Below are 15,729 nucleotides of genomic sequence, written 5' to 3'. Positions count from 1 at the left end.
TCGAACTCACAAACCATGAGATCATGACCTGAGCCTAAGTTGGCTGTTCAACCGACTGAGCCACCCAGGCGCCCCTGCTTTTAATTTTCTTGAAGGTCGTACTCACATCACCAGAAGGAGGGACGAAATAGATGCCACTTGAGTCGAATTTATAGCCTGGATTTTGAACTAATTCTGTGCTGAAGAATTTGTTTAGAATGCTACGCAGCGTGCGCCGGTCCCAGTCGTCGGTCACCCTGCCTCCGTAATTGCATTCCCCGGTCATGTACCGCAGAGCGTCATAAGGCAGTTCCTAGAATCGAGAGTTAAAGTCACTCAACAGCTAAGAGTTCTCAGCGGCAGGTTAAGCAGAGCTGTGGTTCCTGTTTGCACATGTTATTAAATGAAACTGCTTACAAAAATTTGTATTAAACACAATCTCCCTTTATATACTTCTCTGCTAATTGTTGCAATTTCCTCCAGGGTCTTTGTCACCTTGTGTGGCTTGTCATTTTCATTCAGTCAATGCCGAAAACAGAATTCATCTAGTAACTTGTGCACTCACTCACTCAACCAACACTAATGGACCACCTACTACATGCCAGACACAAAAGGAGACCATAATCCCATCCTTGAAATTTTGCATTGCTGAGTGACATTCAAAACAAATCCAATATAATTCATAGATGATCAGTGTTAACTTCCTTCACCACTTTTTCAGATCCCTGCATACTTTGCCAATTGGAATCACTGTAGAAACAATTTTGCATATAATTTTCCACCACATCTCCTATTATGAGATACTTTTTACCATTTCATGAAGTACTCTTAAAATATTTTAATAACTATCTTTTAGAGGGAACATTTCAGTGACTCCTAATTTTCTGTTTTCTGTTTCGTTAAATATACTTTTCTTAAAATTTTTAATGATTCTTAAATCTAGATTCTTGAAAAGGAAATTACTATATCAAAGGTAGGGAGCTGATAAAAGGCAATTGATTAATGTCACCAAACTGCTTTTCTGAACAGCTGCAGCAATCATGGGAATCAGTTTAAAAATTTTTGCTAATGGTTGCCCAAAGATAATTAATATTGTGTCAATTTGTATTTCTAGAATACCAGTGAAATTCATCATTTTTTCCTGTTTAATAACACTTGTTCTGTGAACTAGCCTTCTACCCATTTTTTTCAGTTAAACTTTTAATAGCTTTACTTGTATAAGCTGTTTTATAAATTGTCCTTTTTAAACAAATTTGTGGAAATATTTTTTCCTTTTACTTTGTTTTTTCATAATATTCTCTGGTGTGAAGAATGTAAAAATGTTTATGAGTGCAAAAGTACTGATTGTTCATCTAGCAATTTCTTTTCTCCTCAGCATAAATACTTACACATCCACCAGCAGTATAGAGAATTCTATTTCTCACTGCTCTCAACAAAACTGAGCATTATCATTTAGAAGAAAAAGTTGACATTAGACAATAACACTGTTTTTAGGTTATTTTTAAAATATACATATTTTTATTTCAAAATAATCTCTACAGCCAACAAGGGGCTTGAACTTACAACCCCAAAACAAGAGTCTCATGCTCTACCAACTGAGCCAGCCCGTTTTTAAGTGCATTTTACTTTTTACTGTGATATAATTGACACAAACATCATATTAATTTGAAGTATATAATGATTTGGTATTTGTATATATTGTGAAATGATCACCACAATGTGTATTTAACATGTCATTACACATGATTACACATTTTTTTATAAGAACTTTTAAGATCTATTCTCAGCCGCTTTCAAATATGCAATACAGTATTATTAACTATAGTTACCACGCTGGACATTACATACATTAGGTTATATTTTTGACATTTACACTTTAAAAATATTTATTCAGCATTTGTATTTATTTTGAGATAGGGAGGGGCAAAGAGAGGGAGAGAGATAATCTTATGAACCTGTGGGATCATGACCTGAGCCAAAATCAAAAGTTGGATGCTCAACTGACTGAGCCACCCAGGTGTCCCCCTACTCTGTTCTTCTTTGTTTTCCTCATTTGAATGATTATATTTATTATTATTGTTATTATAACGTCTTTACACAGATACTAAAACACTTGGTCAGATAAATTTTAGCTATCTCTTCAATTTTCTTTTCTTTTTATTTTTAAGATGTTTAATTGTTTATGGTATTTTTGATATAGCAATGTGTTTTTTTGCTTATTCAATTTAAATTCTGGTTGGTTAACAAACAGTGCAGTATTCGTTTCTGGAGTAGAATTCAGTGATTCATCACTTACATACAACGCCCAGTGCTCATCACAAGTACCCTTCTTAGTACCCATCACCCATCTAGCCTATCTCTCACCGATCTCCCCTCAGCAACCCTGAGGAACAGCAACCCTGTTTGTTCTCTATCACTAAGATTCTCTTATGGTTTCTTTCCCTCTCTTCTTTTTGCACCCCCTTTCCATATGTTCATGTGTTTTGTTTCTTAAATTCCACATATGAGTGAAATCACATGGCATTTGTCCTTCTCGACATATTTTGCTTAGTGTAATACACTCTATTTCTAGCCACATCATTGGAAATGGCAAAATGTCATTCTTTTTGAAGGCTGAGTAATATTCCATTGCATATACAGACTTTTTAAAAAAATTTTTTAAATGTTTTAAAAATTTACATCCAAGTTAGTTAGTATATAGTACAATGATTTTAAAAGCAGATTCCAGTGATTCATCTCCAGTGTTTTCCAGGGTGGCTGCAACAATTTGGATTCCCACCAGCAGTGTGAAAGTGTTCCTCTTTCTCTGCATCCTCACCAACATCTGTTGTTTCCTGGGTTATCGATTTTAGCCATTTTGACTGGTGTGAGGTAGTATCTCATTGTGGATTTGATTTGTATTTCCCTGATGATGAGTGATGTTGAGCATTTTTTCATGTGTCGGTTGGCCATCTGGATGTCTTCTTTGGAAAAGTATCTATTCATGTCTTTTGCCCATTTATTCACTGGATTATTTGTTTTTTGGGTGTTGAGTTTGATAAGTTCTTTATAGATTTTGGATACTAACCTTTTATCTGATATGACATTTGCAAATATCTTCTCCCATTCTGTTGGTTGCCTTTTAGTTTTGCTGATTGTATCCTTCGTTGTGCAGCTTTTCATCTTGATGAGGTCCCAATAGTTCATTTTTGCTTTTGTTTCCCTTGCCTCCAGGGATGTGTTGAGTAAGAAGTTGCTGCGGCTGAGGTCAAAGAGGTATTTGCCTGTTTTCTCTTCGAGGATTTTGATGGCTTCCTGTCTTACGTTTAGGTCTTTCATCCATTCTATTTTTGTGTATGGTGTAAGAAAGTGGTCCAGGTTCAACCTTCTGCATGTTATTGTTCAATTTTCCCAATACCTTTGTTGAAGAGACTGTCTTTATTCCATTGGCTATTCTTTCCTGCTTTGTCAAAGACTAGTTGGCCATATGTTTGTGGGACATTTCTGGGTTCTCTATTCTGTTCCATTGATCTAAGTGTCTGTTTTTGTGCCATACTTTCTTGATGATTACAGCTTTGTAACATATTCTCAAATCTTCAAATTCAGGATTGTTTTGGGTATTCGGGGTCTTTTCTGGTTCCATACAAATTTTAGGATTATTTGTTCTAGCTTTGTGAAGAATGCTGGTGTTATTTTGATAGGGATTGCATTGAATATGTAGATTGCTTTGGGTAGTATCGGCATTTTAACAATATTTGTTCTTCCTATCCAGGAGCATGGAATCTTTTTCCTTTTTTTGTGTGTCTTCTTCAATTTCTTTCATAAGCTTTCTATTCTTTTCAGTGTATAGATTTTTCACCTATTTGGTTAGGTTTATTCCTAGGTATTTTATGGTTTTTGGTGCAATCATAAATGGGATCGATTCCTTGATTTCTCTTTCTGCTGCTTCATTATAGGTGTATAGGAATGCAACCAATTTCTGTGTGTAGATTTCATATCCTGTGACTTTGCTGAATTCATGGATCAGTTCTAGTTTTTTGGTAGAATCTTTTGAGTTTCCCGTATAGAGTATTATATCATCTCTAAAGAGTGAAGGTTTAACATCTTCCTTGCCGAGTTGGATGCCTTTCATTTCTTTGTGCGTCTGATTGCTGAGGCTGGGACTTCCAATACTATGTTGAATAACAATGGTGGGAGTGGAAATCCCTGTAATGTTCCTGACCTTAGGGGGAAAAGCTCTCAGTTTTTCCCCATTGAGGATGATATTAACGGTGGGTCTTTCATACATGGCTTTTATGATCTTGAGGTATGATATTTCTATCCCTACTTTCTTGAGGGATTTTATCAATAAACGATGCTGCATTTTGTCAAATGCTTTCTCTGCATCTATTGAGAGGATCATGTGGTTCTTGTCCTTTCTTTTATTAATGTGATGTGTCACTTGGATTGATTTGCAGATATTGAACCAGCCCTGAACCCCAGGTATACATCACACTAGATTGTGGTGAGTAATTCTTTTAATGTATTGTTGGATATGGTTTGCTAGTTATCTTGTTGAGAATTTTTGCATCCATGTTAATCAGGGAAATTGGTCTATAGTTCTCTTTTCTATTGGGGTCTCTGGTTTTGGAATCAAGGTAATGTTGTTGGCCTTGCCTTGTAGAATGAGTTTGGAAGTTTTCCTTCCATTGCTATCTTTTGTCACAGCTTCATAAGGCTAGGTGTTAACTCTTCTTTAAATGTTTGGTAGAATTCCCTGGAAAGCCATCCAGCCTTGGACTCTTTTTTTTGGGGGGGGGGTAGATTTTTGATTACTAATTCAATTTCTTTACTGGTTATGTGTCTGTTCAAATTTTCTGTTTCTTCCTGTTTGAGTTTTGGTAGTTTGTTTCTAGGAATTTGTCCATTTCTTCCAGATTGCCCAATTTATTGGCATGTAATTGCTCATAACATCTCTTATTATCATTTGTATTTCTGCAGTGTTGGTTGTGATCTTTCCTCTTTCATTCTTGATTTTATTTATTTGGGTCCTTTCTCCTTTTTCTTTTTGATCAAACTAACCAGGGGTTCATCAATTTTGTTAATTCTTTCAAAGAACTAGCCCCTGGTTTCATTGATCTGTTCTACTGTTTCTTTTTTTTAATTTTGTTTTTTTGGTTTCTATAGCATTGATTTCTGCTGTAATCTTTATTATTTCCTGTCTTCTGCTTATTTTGGGTTTTATTTGCTGTTCTTTTTCCAGCTCTTTAAGGTATAAAGTTAAGTTTTGTATCTGAGACCTTTCTTCCTTTTTTAGGAAGGTCTGGATTGCTATATACTTCCGTCTTATGACTGCTTTTGGCTGCATCCCTGAGGTTTTGGGCTGTGGTGTTATCATCTTCATCGGTTTCCATGTACTTTTTAATTTCCTCTTTAACTTCTTAGTTAACCCACTCATTCTTTAGTAGGATTTTCTTTAATCTCCAAGTATTCGCTGTCTTTCCAAATTTTTTCTTTTGGTTGATTTCGAGTTTCATAGTGTTGTGGTCTGAAACTATGCACGGTATGATCTCAATCCTTTTGTACTTGTGGAGGGCTGATTTGTGTCCCAGTATGTGATCTATTCTGGAGAATGCTCCATGTGCACTTGAGAAGAATGTATTCCATTGCTTTAGGATGAAATGTTCTGAATATATCTGTTAAGTCCATTTGGTCCAGTGTGCCATTCAAAGCCATTGTTTCCTTGTTTATTTTTTGTTTACATAATCTGTCCACTACTGTAAGTGGGGTGTCAAAGTACCCTACTATTATGGTATTATTGTCAATGAGTTTCTTTATGTTTGTGATTATTAAGTCCCTGGCTGTCATTTTTTCCTGTTCTTTTTTTTTGGGGGGGGGGGGGTGAATTGCTTCTTTTTTTCATTTTGGAGGCAAAGAAATAATAAAATTAAAAATTGGAAACAACACAAAAATTGAATAATGAAAGCTAGATCCTAAGTGTGTTTTGGCCTGGTTGTTGAAACAAGCTTGATAGAATAGAGAAAAAAGGGAAAGAAAAGAAAAAAAAAATAAAGAAAAAGAAAAAAACAAGAAAACATTTAAAAATTTAAAAAATGTATACAATAAAATAAAATGAAGAAAGCAAAATAGACTAAAAAAAATTACCAAAAAATTAAAAAATATAGTAAAAAATTAAAAATATACATCTAAAAAGAGAAAACAAAAATAAATTTTCTGTATCCAAGAAAAAGAGAAAAAAAATGTTGAGCCAGCGAACAGAATGAAATCTGAATGAAATTACATCCAGTTTCCCGTAGAAGTCAAATTATTAAGCACTTTATAGTCCATATACTAAGCAGGGGGAGAGACTTGTGGTGGTCCTCTAGGGCTTGGTTGGCGCAGGTGGATGGGGCTTGGTGTAACAACTCTGTTCTCCACCAGGTGGTGCTGCTTAGCTTACCGGGGCAGATCAGTGTATCTGCAGGCGCAGGAGAGTTGCAAATGGGGTCACCCAGCTTCCCAGTGTCCAGCATCAGAACTCTATGCTCTTACCGACCGGCCATCAGGCACCCCTCCTTTGTCTTTGCTTCTGTCCACTCCCCGCTTCTATACGGTCTGTGACCAACTCGTCAGCTTGCCAGGTGGCACCTCTCCCAAATTTTATCTTGACAGGGCTGTGTTTCCAAACCCCTCACTTCTGAGGGTCCTGCGGCGTGGGCCTGCTCCAACCCTCTGGCAGAGGGTCTTGCCGAGCAATGGCTGGGTGCTGGCTTGCCCCTGGGAATGCTCATGAGACCGTGCTGCTGCAGAGGCCCAGAGACTGTGTCCAGGTGCCAGCCTGTCCCAGAGAAAGTTCATGTGATTGTGTAGCAGCAGCAGTTCAGGGACTATGGTAAATCCCAACACATAACAGGTACCAGGCTTCATCACATCCTAGTGACCTTGTCTAACACCAGCAAACATTGCTGTTCTTCAGGGACCACCTGGGACCTTTTCCCGTGGGGATGCTGCATGGCCTCTACCAAATGTCCTCCTGGTAGGGGAACCACCTCTCCCTGGGTGGCCCGAGGACCCCTTGGACCTCACCTCCCTGCTCCTGGGGAATCACCCTTCCCATCAGAGCACCGCCAGGTATCGAGCTGCAGAATTTATGACCTTGCACTCCCCTGTTTATAGAGTCCTAATACTATTGAAACCCACCCCTCTCTCCCTTTCTCATTCAGACCCTTGTGTGTGTTTCCACTCTTTCTCTCTCTCTAGCTGCTTTTAGGCGGAGTGCTGTTCTTGTACTCTCACCCCTGTCTCTGACCTCTCTCTGCCAACAAAATCAGCCCCCTACCCTCTACAGCTTCTCTCTACCCCAGTTCACCTCTCCACACTGTGTACCCGCCAAGTTCTGTGGCTCAAGTTACACAGGTTGTTGCATTAATCCTTAGATCAATTTTCTAGGTGTGCAAAATGGTTTGTTGATGACCTAGATGCATTTTAGGGATGAGAGAAGCAGAGAACTTCCACGCTGCTCCACCATCTTGGCTCCTGCCCCTTCAAGATCAACATCTTCTCCATTCATCAGTCAATGGACATTTGGGCTCTCTTCCTGGTTTGGCTATTGTTGATAAGCAAGGTTTTAGAAGATAGCAATCTTTTACTTTGGGATTATTTCATCCTCTTTGTTCTTTCAGGCCCTTCTTGCCATTATCTGTTAAAAGTTAGAGTATCTATTCCACGTTCCTGGGATCCCACTTTGAGGCATCTCTTCAATAGAAATAACAGCACTAAGGAAGAGTAGCTAGTAGGGGTTAGAGAGGGGAAATTTATCAAATTAGAGGTTGGAAATTATGAGACTTGTTATTTTTTAGAAGTGGAACAGAAGGCAGAGAATTCAGGAGAACAGGTTTCAGTGACCAAGACCTTGTAGAGAAATAAACAGAACCAGGAAGGAGAAGTCCAGCATGTTTTTGTCCTTCTTGTGAGGGGAGTTTGATGAGACTACTTGGACTTACCTTGTTGACAGGTCCCCACCTCATAAAAATGAAACGTAGCAAGAAAACTCATTGACTAAGTAAATAGGTAGTGAATGAGGTAGACCAAAGGTGAACCACCTGGCCCCTGGGAGGGCTTCCTGATGCAGACATAAGATTTAGTCTAGAAGGGAAGAGTTTGGTTTATGTCAAAAGGGTTAAAACCTGTCAACATGCCTGCCAGCTAATGGGGAAGGTGTTGTTTCTCTCAGCAGCTTGATCACAACCAGGGCCAATCACATTGGGGTGTGCATTTTCCCAGGTGCCTGAGCACCCTGGTTGGGGTTGCAGAAATGATGGCAGTTGCTTCTGGGCCTATTGTTATGAGGGTTGAGATCATGAATGGGGAGACAGTGTACATGGAAACAAAACCCTAAAGTCAGCAACTTGTATGCAAAGGTGAACACAAAGTCGTCCATTTTAGCATTGCTTATTAGCAAAAAATAAAAAGGAAATAAAATTCTAGTAGTCAACAAAGACAAATGCTACGTAAGCAGCCATTAAACAAAGATCTCAATTGGGGCACCTGGGTGGCTCAGTTGGTTAAGGGCTGACTATGGCACAGGTCATGATCGAGCAGTTTGTGAATTTGAGCCCCACATCAGACTTTGCACTGACAGTGTGGAGCCTGATTGGGATTCTCTCCCTCCCTCTCTCTCTCTCTCTCTGCTCCTCCCGACTTGTGTGCTCTCTCTCAAAATAAATAAAATAAACTTTAAAAAAAAAAAACCAAACATCTCTACTTTGGAAGTTGTCCACAATATTTTCAGAATGAAAAAAGCAAGCTGAAAGTGAGTATGCAAATACAATTATGTTTTTGAGAAAAAAAGCTTGTGTATATGTTGTGCTTATGTATATATGTATCTATACGTGTATAGGAAAACTTCTGTGCAGATATGTCCTAAGCTGGAAAATTAGTTGCTTTGCAGTAAGAGTAGGGTAAGAGAGAGAGGGTGGGCCTTACACACACACACACACACACACACACACACACCCCTACCAAATCAAGAAAAACAAAGTAGTTGTCCATCTGCTAAGTAGATTACATGTACTTTTTACAGTTTAATTTTTGTTTCCTGTCTTTAATACAACAAGAATTACACAGTATAAATAATCTAACTTAATTTTTTTCCAAGTAGCAAATAATCAATTATTCTATCATAAATTATTGAATACTTCTCCCATTTCCTATTCATTTAATTTTTAAAAAAATTTTAAAAGCTTATTTATTGCTGAGAGAGAGACAGCATGAGTTGGAGAGGGGCAGAGGGAGAGGGAGAAAGAGACAATATCAAGGAGGCTCAGTACTACCAGCACAGAGTCCAATGTGAGGCTTGAACTCACAAAACTATGAGATCATGACCTGAGCTGAAACCAAGTTGGGTGCCTAATTGACTGAGCCACCCAAGCACCCCGGCCTATTCATTTTAAATGCTACAATTACGATGCTAAATTTCTAATGGTAGTAGTGTTGCCATTCTTACTGAGAGCTTAAAGATCTTTCCACTCATCATGGTTCATTTATAAAACAGACACTGAGCCATATACCACATATACATATTTAGGCACTAAGGAAAAAAGGGTAAACAAATCAAAGTCACCATACAGTCTAGTGGCTTACAATCTGACAAAACGTGTTCCCCTTCTGAGCAAAATTTTGTAGTTCCCAGTGTCCTACATGTATCACCAGCTCTGTCAAGGCTACCAGAGCAAAATGGCGGTGGGTACCCATGTTTCTGGCTATTCGGCTAGAGTATGTCAAGGAAAGGATAACAGTAGATCATGAAGGGCCAAAAAAAATATGGAATCATCTCTTGCTTTTATATGTGCTCACCTACAATGATAAGGATTCTCGACACAATGCTGGACAAAGTGACCCTCAGCCAAAATGGCATGTAGAAATGTGCCAACAGGGAGGCACACTTGGCTCCTGAGTCTGAGATGGTTATTCAAGAAACACTCCCAAAAGTAGACAAAGATTGGGCATAGGAAAGCGCACTCAGAGCAAAGGAAAATATATGCCAAGGCTCAGAGATGTGAACGAGCACATCACGCAGACAGAAAAGCAAGTAGACTGTGGGCATGCAGTATAGCAGCCCCCCCGCCCCACCTTATCCTTGGAAGAGGTGTTGCCAGGTACCCAATGGATGCTTGAAACCACAGAGAGCTGTTTTGTCCTATATATACATACCGATGACAAAGTCTAATTTATAAATTAGGCACAGTAAGAGACTAACAACAATAACTCATAATAACTAATAATGAAATAGAACAATTAGAACAATATACTATAATAAAAGTCAAGTGAACGTGGTCTCTTTCAAAATATAGCACTGTATTCACCCTTCCTCTTGTAATGATGTGAGATGGTAAAATGCTTACGTGACAAAACAAAGTAGGATGAATGATGTAGGCATTGTGACATAGCATTAGGCTACTACTGACCTGCTGATAATATGTCGGAAGAGGATCATCTGCTTCCAGACCGCACTAGACAGCAGGTGACTAAAACTGAGGAACGCAAACCATGATAAGAGGGGTCTGTTTTTAGGGCATGGGGTAGAGCAGGAAGGAGGGGAGTGGAGGGAGGTAGGGCATGCTTAAGGAGGGATAAGGAATAACTGAGTGCCAATGACTCCCAGATTTCTAGCTTGAGTTTGGGTGGGAGGTGGTTCTATTATTTTGATGCAGCCAGAGAAAAGAAAATGGGGAAGGGGAACAGCAGTATTCTGTAAGATAATCATTCCCTATTCTGTTGCTTTTCCAAAGTTTTCCCTACACCTTGATCTGTTTTCTCTCCAACCATTGATTTTGGGTGCTCACCAACAGTCCTTAGTTCTTTTCTTAGGTTACAAGACCTCTCTTTGAAATCTCAGGTATTCTCAGGTTTCTCTTAACACTTTACCAATTCATAAATTTCTGGATTTTGTTCACTTTCTTCTCTTGGGGTTTATATCTGTATGCCAAGAGCTTAGTAGATATACTTCCAGGATGTATAAAATTTAAGAGAATGAATTAATTACCCCTTTCACCATCCCCATTCCCTGACCCACCTGCTGTATGCCTATTAACTTCCTGGGACTACTCCCTGTGTGGATTAATGAAAGGTACCTCCACCTCTCCAGACCAGAAAATTAACATCAATCAAGACTTCTTCTCCCTTTGCCATTTAATATCTAAGTCATTTCAACGCTTTTTCCTACATATCTATTGTATCTCTACGATGTTCCTCATCCCAGCTCAAATGCTTTAATTTAAACTCTTATCGTTTCTTGCCTGGGTCATCATGAGGGTCTCCTGCATTAGTTTCCTGGGGCTGCTGACAGTTGGCTTAAAATAAGAGAAATTTATTGTCTGGTAGTTCTGGAGGCTAGAAGTTTGAAATCAAGGTGTTGGCAAAGCCATGCTCCTTCAAAGCTTCTAAGAGGATCCTTCTCTGCCTTTTCCAGTTTCTGGTAGCTCCAGGTAAGTGATTTTCTAAAATGCAAATATTCTTCTAAAAGCACACCAATAATAATAGAATAACTCCCAAATCAGTTAGCATTTCATATAAGTATGCTCCAGATCCCTTATCATTAACCAAACCTCTTCACTTATTTGACCCTTTTTAGAATCTTTTATGGTTCCTTCACCCTGAAAACCTCTATGCACTCAGTCCTGGGTACCTCTTCCTCTGTAGGAACCTAATCACATCCAGCCGAGTTGCTTACCTCCTTGTTTACGTCTCCATCTTTAAACAGTTAAGATGACCAAATATACTACTGTCCAAACTGGAACACTCTGAGAGTGATCATGGGCATTAGAGAATTAGTATTATATAATTTAAAAATGGTATATTGGCAAATCTAGTTTAGTGTATCTGTAGGCCCCTGAGTAGTTCTACTCAAACATTGTTTTCAAAGTAAGATTATTTCTGAAAATAATTAGGAAATGGAAGCAAAAAAAATTATGATTATCCTGAGAGTATATGCAGAACATACTTTTCTTGCTATATATTCACACACTTTAACTTCTTAGATACATCTGTTTCAGATAACATCTCTGATAGTTTCCCAAAGAATGTAATTTTCGATATGGTCTCACTGCTTTTAATCTCTATAATATTCTACAGAGCTTCACTTAATGGTTACTAAATTTTAAATTGCTGCCATTTTTAACTGACTCTTCACTACTGACTATCATATTTTAAGTTAGGATATACTCTACAGGTGCTTGAACAAATTGCTACAGATGCTTGAACAAATTGCTAAATGAACTAGAGAGAGCCCCCTCCTTCTTATTTTTTGTATCGAAAAGTATAATTATCTTAGGTCAAATACTTCTGCAGGCACTGTATCACTGTATTTTGGTCTCCATTCTTAGTATCTTTTTTATATATAAATATTCCTACAAGACAGAAATTCATCAAATTCATGCTTCTTTTTAAATGCTTTCCCAATTTTAAATTGCTGCAAAGTCAAAGGCCTCTCACTCATTTTATTTGAGTACAGAATAGGAATCTGTCCAATGAAACACAGATCAAAGATCCTTCACCTAAGTTTAGACATGTCATGTGAGCTCTTGATATCTGTTTTTTCTTTGCTTTTGTAGAGACAGAATTCAATACCTTCCTGTTTATAGGTTTAAAAAAAAATAATCCCAAGTTACTAAAAGTTTCACAAAGTCAGTTTTTTGGATACTTTGAGATTGATTGATCTAAAATTTTCCAACTAATTTAGAACAAACTTCTAACTAAACTTGGAGGAATTTGCCTCAAAAAACGTCATATCTTGCAGGACACTTGGATTGGTTTAACAAGCAGTGCTTCAGAGTTGCAAACATGTTAAAAAGCCAACTGATAGTCAAGCAGCAAAAAGATAATATGGGTAGTGTGTGTGTGTGTGTGTGTGTGTGTGTGTGTGTGTGAAAGAGAGAGAGAGAGAGGCAGACAGACAGAAAGAGAGAGAACTGTAGGGGCTGAAATGTGGTTGATATGATATGAAGCCATTTGGCTTCCTCTCAAAATCTACATACCTCAGGTAAACATCAATGACCGAAAGAATTTGTTTCCTCCTGACAAACGGCTCAAATTCTACAATAGCACAGTAAAATTTCCCTAAAAATAAAGCCACACTCCAGAACAGAAGGAAATTCATCTGTATTTTCATTTTGGAGCCTGGTTGATGTATGTTCTTCTCAGATCCTTTTCAATATAACACAATCACTTCGCAGATTCCTACAGGTGTGTACATGTCAAAAATAAATGATAAAATATAGGTTCCTACTGGGCGTACCAAATGTCCTAACTACCTACTCTAGCGTTATGATAGCCTGTCATAACAAAGTACTACCTAATAAGCGGTTGGGAAGTATTCTGCTATTTATTTTATAAGGGTGTGAATTAATCAGAATTTCCCGCTTACTATTACAAACACTTACAACATGATAGAGGGCAAAATAGGTGACATCCTTGCTGTGCTTTTTACAATACCTCATACTGGTTCAGGAACATGTGGAGTTGCTGTACACTTATTCTTAAGTCAGTCTCATTGAACTCATAAGGAATATTCCACCCCAGGGGTCCAAATTTCCGTCTCTCTTGGACCAAAGCATGAAAGAAGCAGAGGCCATAAAGTAATTTCTTGAATTCTTCCTGCAACGAGAAGAAACGGTGCCACATGACGTCCCCCCCCCCAAACGTTACATTATACCTACCATATTTTAAAATGAAATTAATTAATTCTTTTTGTTTATAAGTATATCCACCCCAAAGTATACTAAAACAGAATTAACTACCATAGGCTATTTAGGCAAAAATATGCTCATTTGTACACATGTCCAGTTGACAGACACAGCTATGAGCACCAGGTTTTAGGGAGTATAGTAAGCTTGTCTATTTAATGTAACCGTATAGGATTCTGGAGGTTCCAACTGAAACATCATGAGGTAAGAAAAATTAATTCTAAATGGGTGATCCCAGACCACCATGGATATTTCAAAGAAGACAGTTCAAACCGAGTAAGCAGCTCTACAAGAAGGACTTCCAGATTGAAACTTTGGACAGCTTCATGACTTTTCTAGTTACTCTGAGGCAAGAAGAAGGCTTACAGTTACTTTCAATGGCAAAGCTAGCCTTGAATCAGAAATCAGAAAGTATGATGCACCCTCCATAAGACTGTTACAAAATGGTCAAAATAGAGCTTGAGAGAGAATTGGTAAAAATTTCCTTGGAAAGAGCAGCTGCTGTGCTGGGAGCCCTCTTGCCCCCATCCCAGAGGGAGAAAGGAGCATGGGATGTATCTTCTTAGTCCAAGCTAGTGAGAAGGAATTAATGGGGCTGCTCAGAGAGCTGATGCCTGTTCATTGCAGCAGTGGTAGCGTGGAAAAGTGCACAACTTATGACAGAAAGAGTAGAAGAGTCTATGGCCACAGGGTAGTGGATCAGGAGAGGGAATTCCAACAGTGGGCCAACCCAGCCTGGATCCCAATGAGCAGATGGGGCACTGGATTAAGAATGTCAGCCAGGGGCCACTTTAAGCATTTCTTGGTCAAGATGACTTATGTTACAGGGTGAGGAAATCCCGACAGTAAGAGCCTGTACGAAGTGAATGGCGAGACCCAACAGCTGAGGGGGGCATGAGCAGTCAGCTGATGCATGGAGTCACAGTCAGAGGAGTCCAGAAGGGGAGTCCAAGGAGAACCCATGAAAAGACTCACAAGAGAAAACTTGAGATTTAAACCCCTGCCAAGCCCAGAGAGCTCCAAGCAAAAGCAGCCCAGGACCAGAAGTTCCACTCTGCCCTGCCTTGCGGTTGTACACGCTCCAAACCGAGTGGTCAGGCTCAGCAGCCATCATTACAAAAAGAAAGATGCCAACTCCATCCTTCTCCCCAGTGGCATGAAGCCGACTGACTACAGGTCCTAGGTAAGTTGCTGGAGAGCTGAAGCCTCTATTTTAAATAAAAGCGAAGTACTGATTGACATATTACATTGCACTTTGATTCTGGAATCCAGGCTGGATTTACAAGTTAAAATGACTGTAGGTCATTTCATTACCTGACATTAACCAGAAAAATCGTGATGCTGCCCAAAGTTTTGTCCAAGGGCAGGTGGAAGTTTCCCCTGTGGAATAAACTCAAAGGGGGAGTGGAGACAAAACCCAAGTAGCATCAGTTTAATCAGAGAGGTGGGAAAAGGCAAAGTGACACATGCTGTCTGCATTCGGGAACTACTTTAGATCCATTACAGAACAGAACAAGTTGGCAAGTGTGATGATGTGGGAGCCAGGTGCTCAGCACAGAGGCAGTGGCATGCGCGTATGGAATGAGGAAAAGTAAGCAAGAACCCTGGGTGGATGGACTGAAGTTGGCTATACATTACAAACTCATTACTTCTAGAATATGTGAATGAGTATGTATGTGTACATGTACTTATCTGGATGCACACATATACTCGTCTACATGTGTATGCATGTGAGTGTGAGAGTACATGCATATTTCTAAGTTTTCTCCCCTGAAAGGACCAAGAACCAAAACAAGGCAGTAGCACCCAGATCTAGGTCTCGAGAACCAGGACTCCACAGAAAAATGGCTGGTTCCAGGGTTGAACAATGGATGAGCTTGCAGCATCTGGTGCCAGAAAGTAAGAGAGCTAAGTAATAATAATAACAACAGCAATAATAATAATAATAATAATAATAATAAATGATGGGACCTAGAACGAAGTACAGAGGAGCCAGCTTGCAGGTGCTCCCACTGACCAAATCTGGGACAATTTGAGCAAAAGACTTAAG

General features: G+C 39.0%; 1 protein-coding gene across 3 annotated transcripts in view; it reads right to left on the bottom strand.

Annotated features, from left to right (window-relative positions):
• The window catches only part of DNAH7 (dynein axonemal heavy chain 7), a 265,127-nt gene that overhangs the window by 19,411 nt on the left and 229,987 nt on the right, over positions 1–15,729 (bottom strand). For all 3 annotated transcript variants that reach the window (XM_058710674.1, XM_058710688.1, XM_058710679.1), the window contains 2 exons: positions 13,429–13,590; positions 107–292 (listed from right to left, as the gene is read on the bottom strand). In XM_058710674.1, the coding sequence (XP_058566657.1) occupies positions 107–292; positions 13,429–13,590 (348 nt within the window). The remainder of the gene's footprint in view (positions 1–106; positions 293–13,428; positions 13,591–15,729) is intronic.

Source organism: Neofelis nebulosa, chromosome 2, assembly GCF_028018385.1.
Source record: "Neofelis nebulosa isolate mNeoNeb1 chromosome 2, mNeoNeb1.pri, whole genome shotgun sequence".
NCBI lineage: Eukaryota > Metazoa > Chordata > Mammalia > Carnivora > Felidae > Neofelis > Neofelis nebulosa.
The sequence above is the reverse complement of the archived record's forward strand: the minus strand, read 5'-3'. Positions and strand labels throughout refer to the sequence as shown.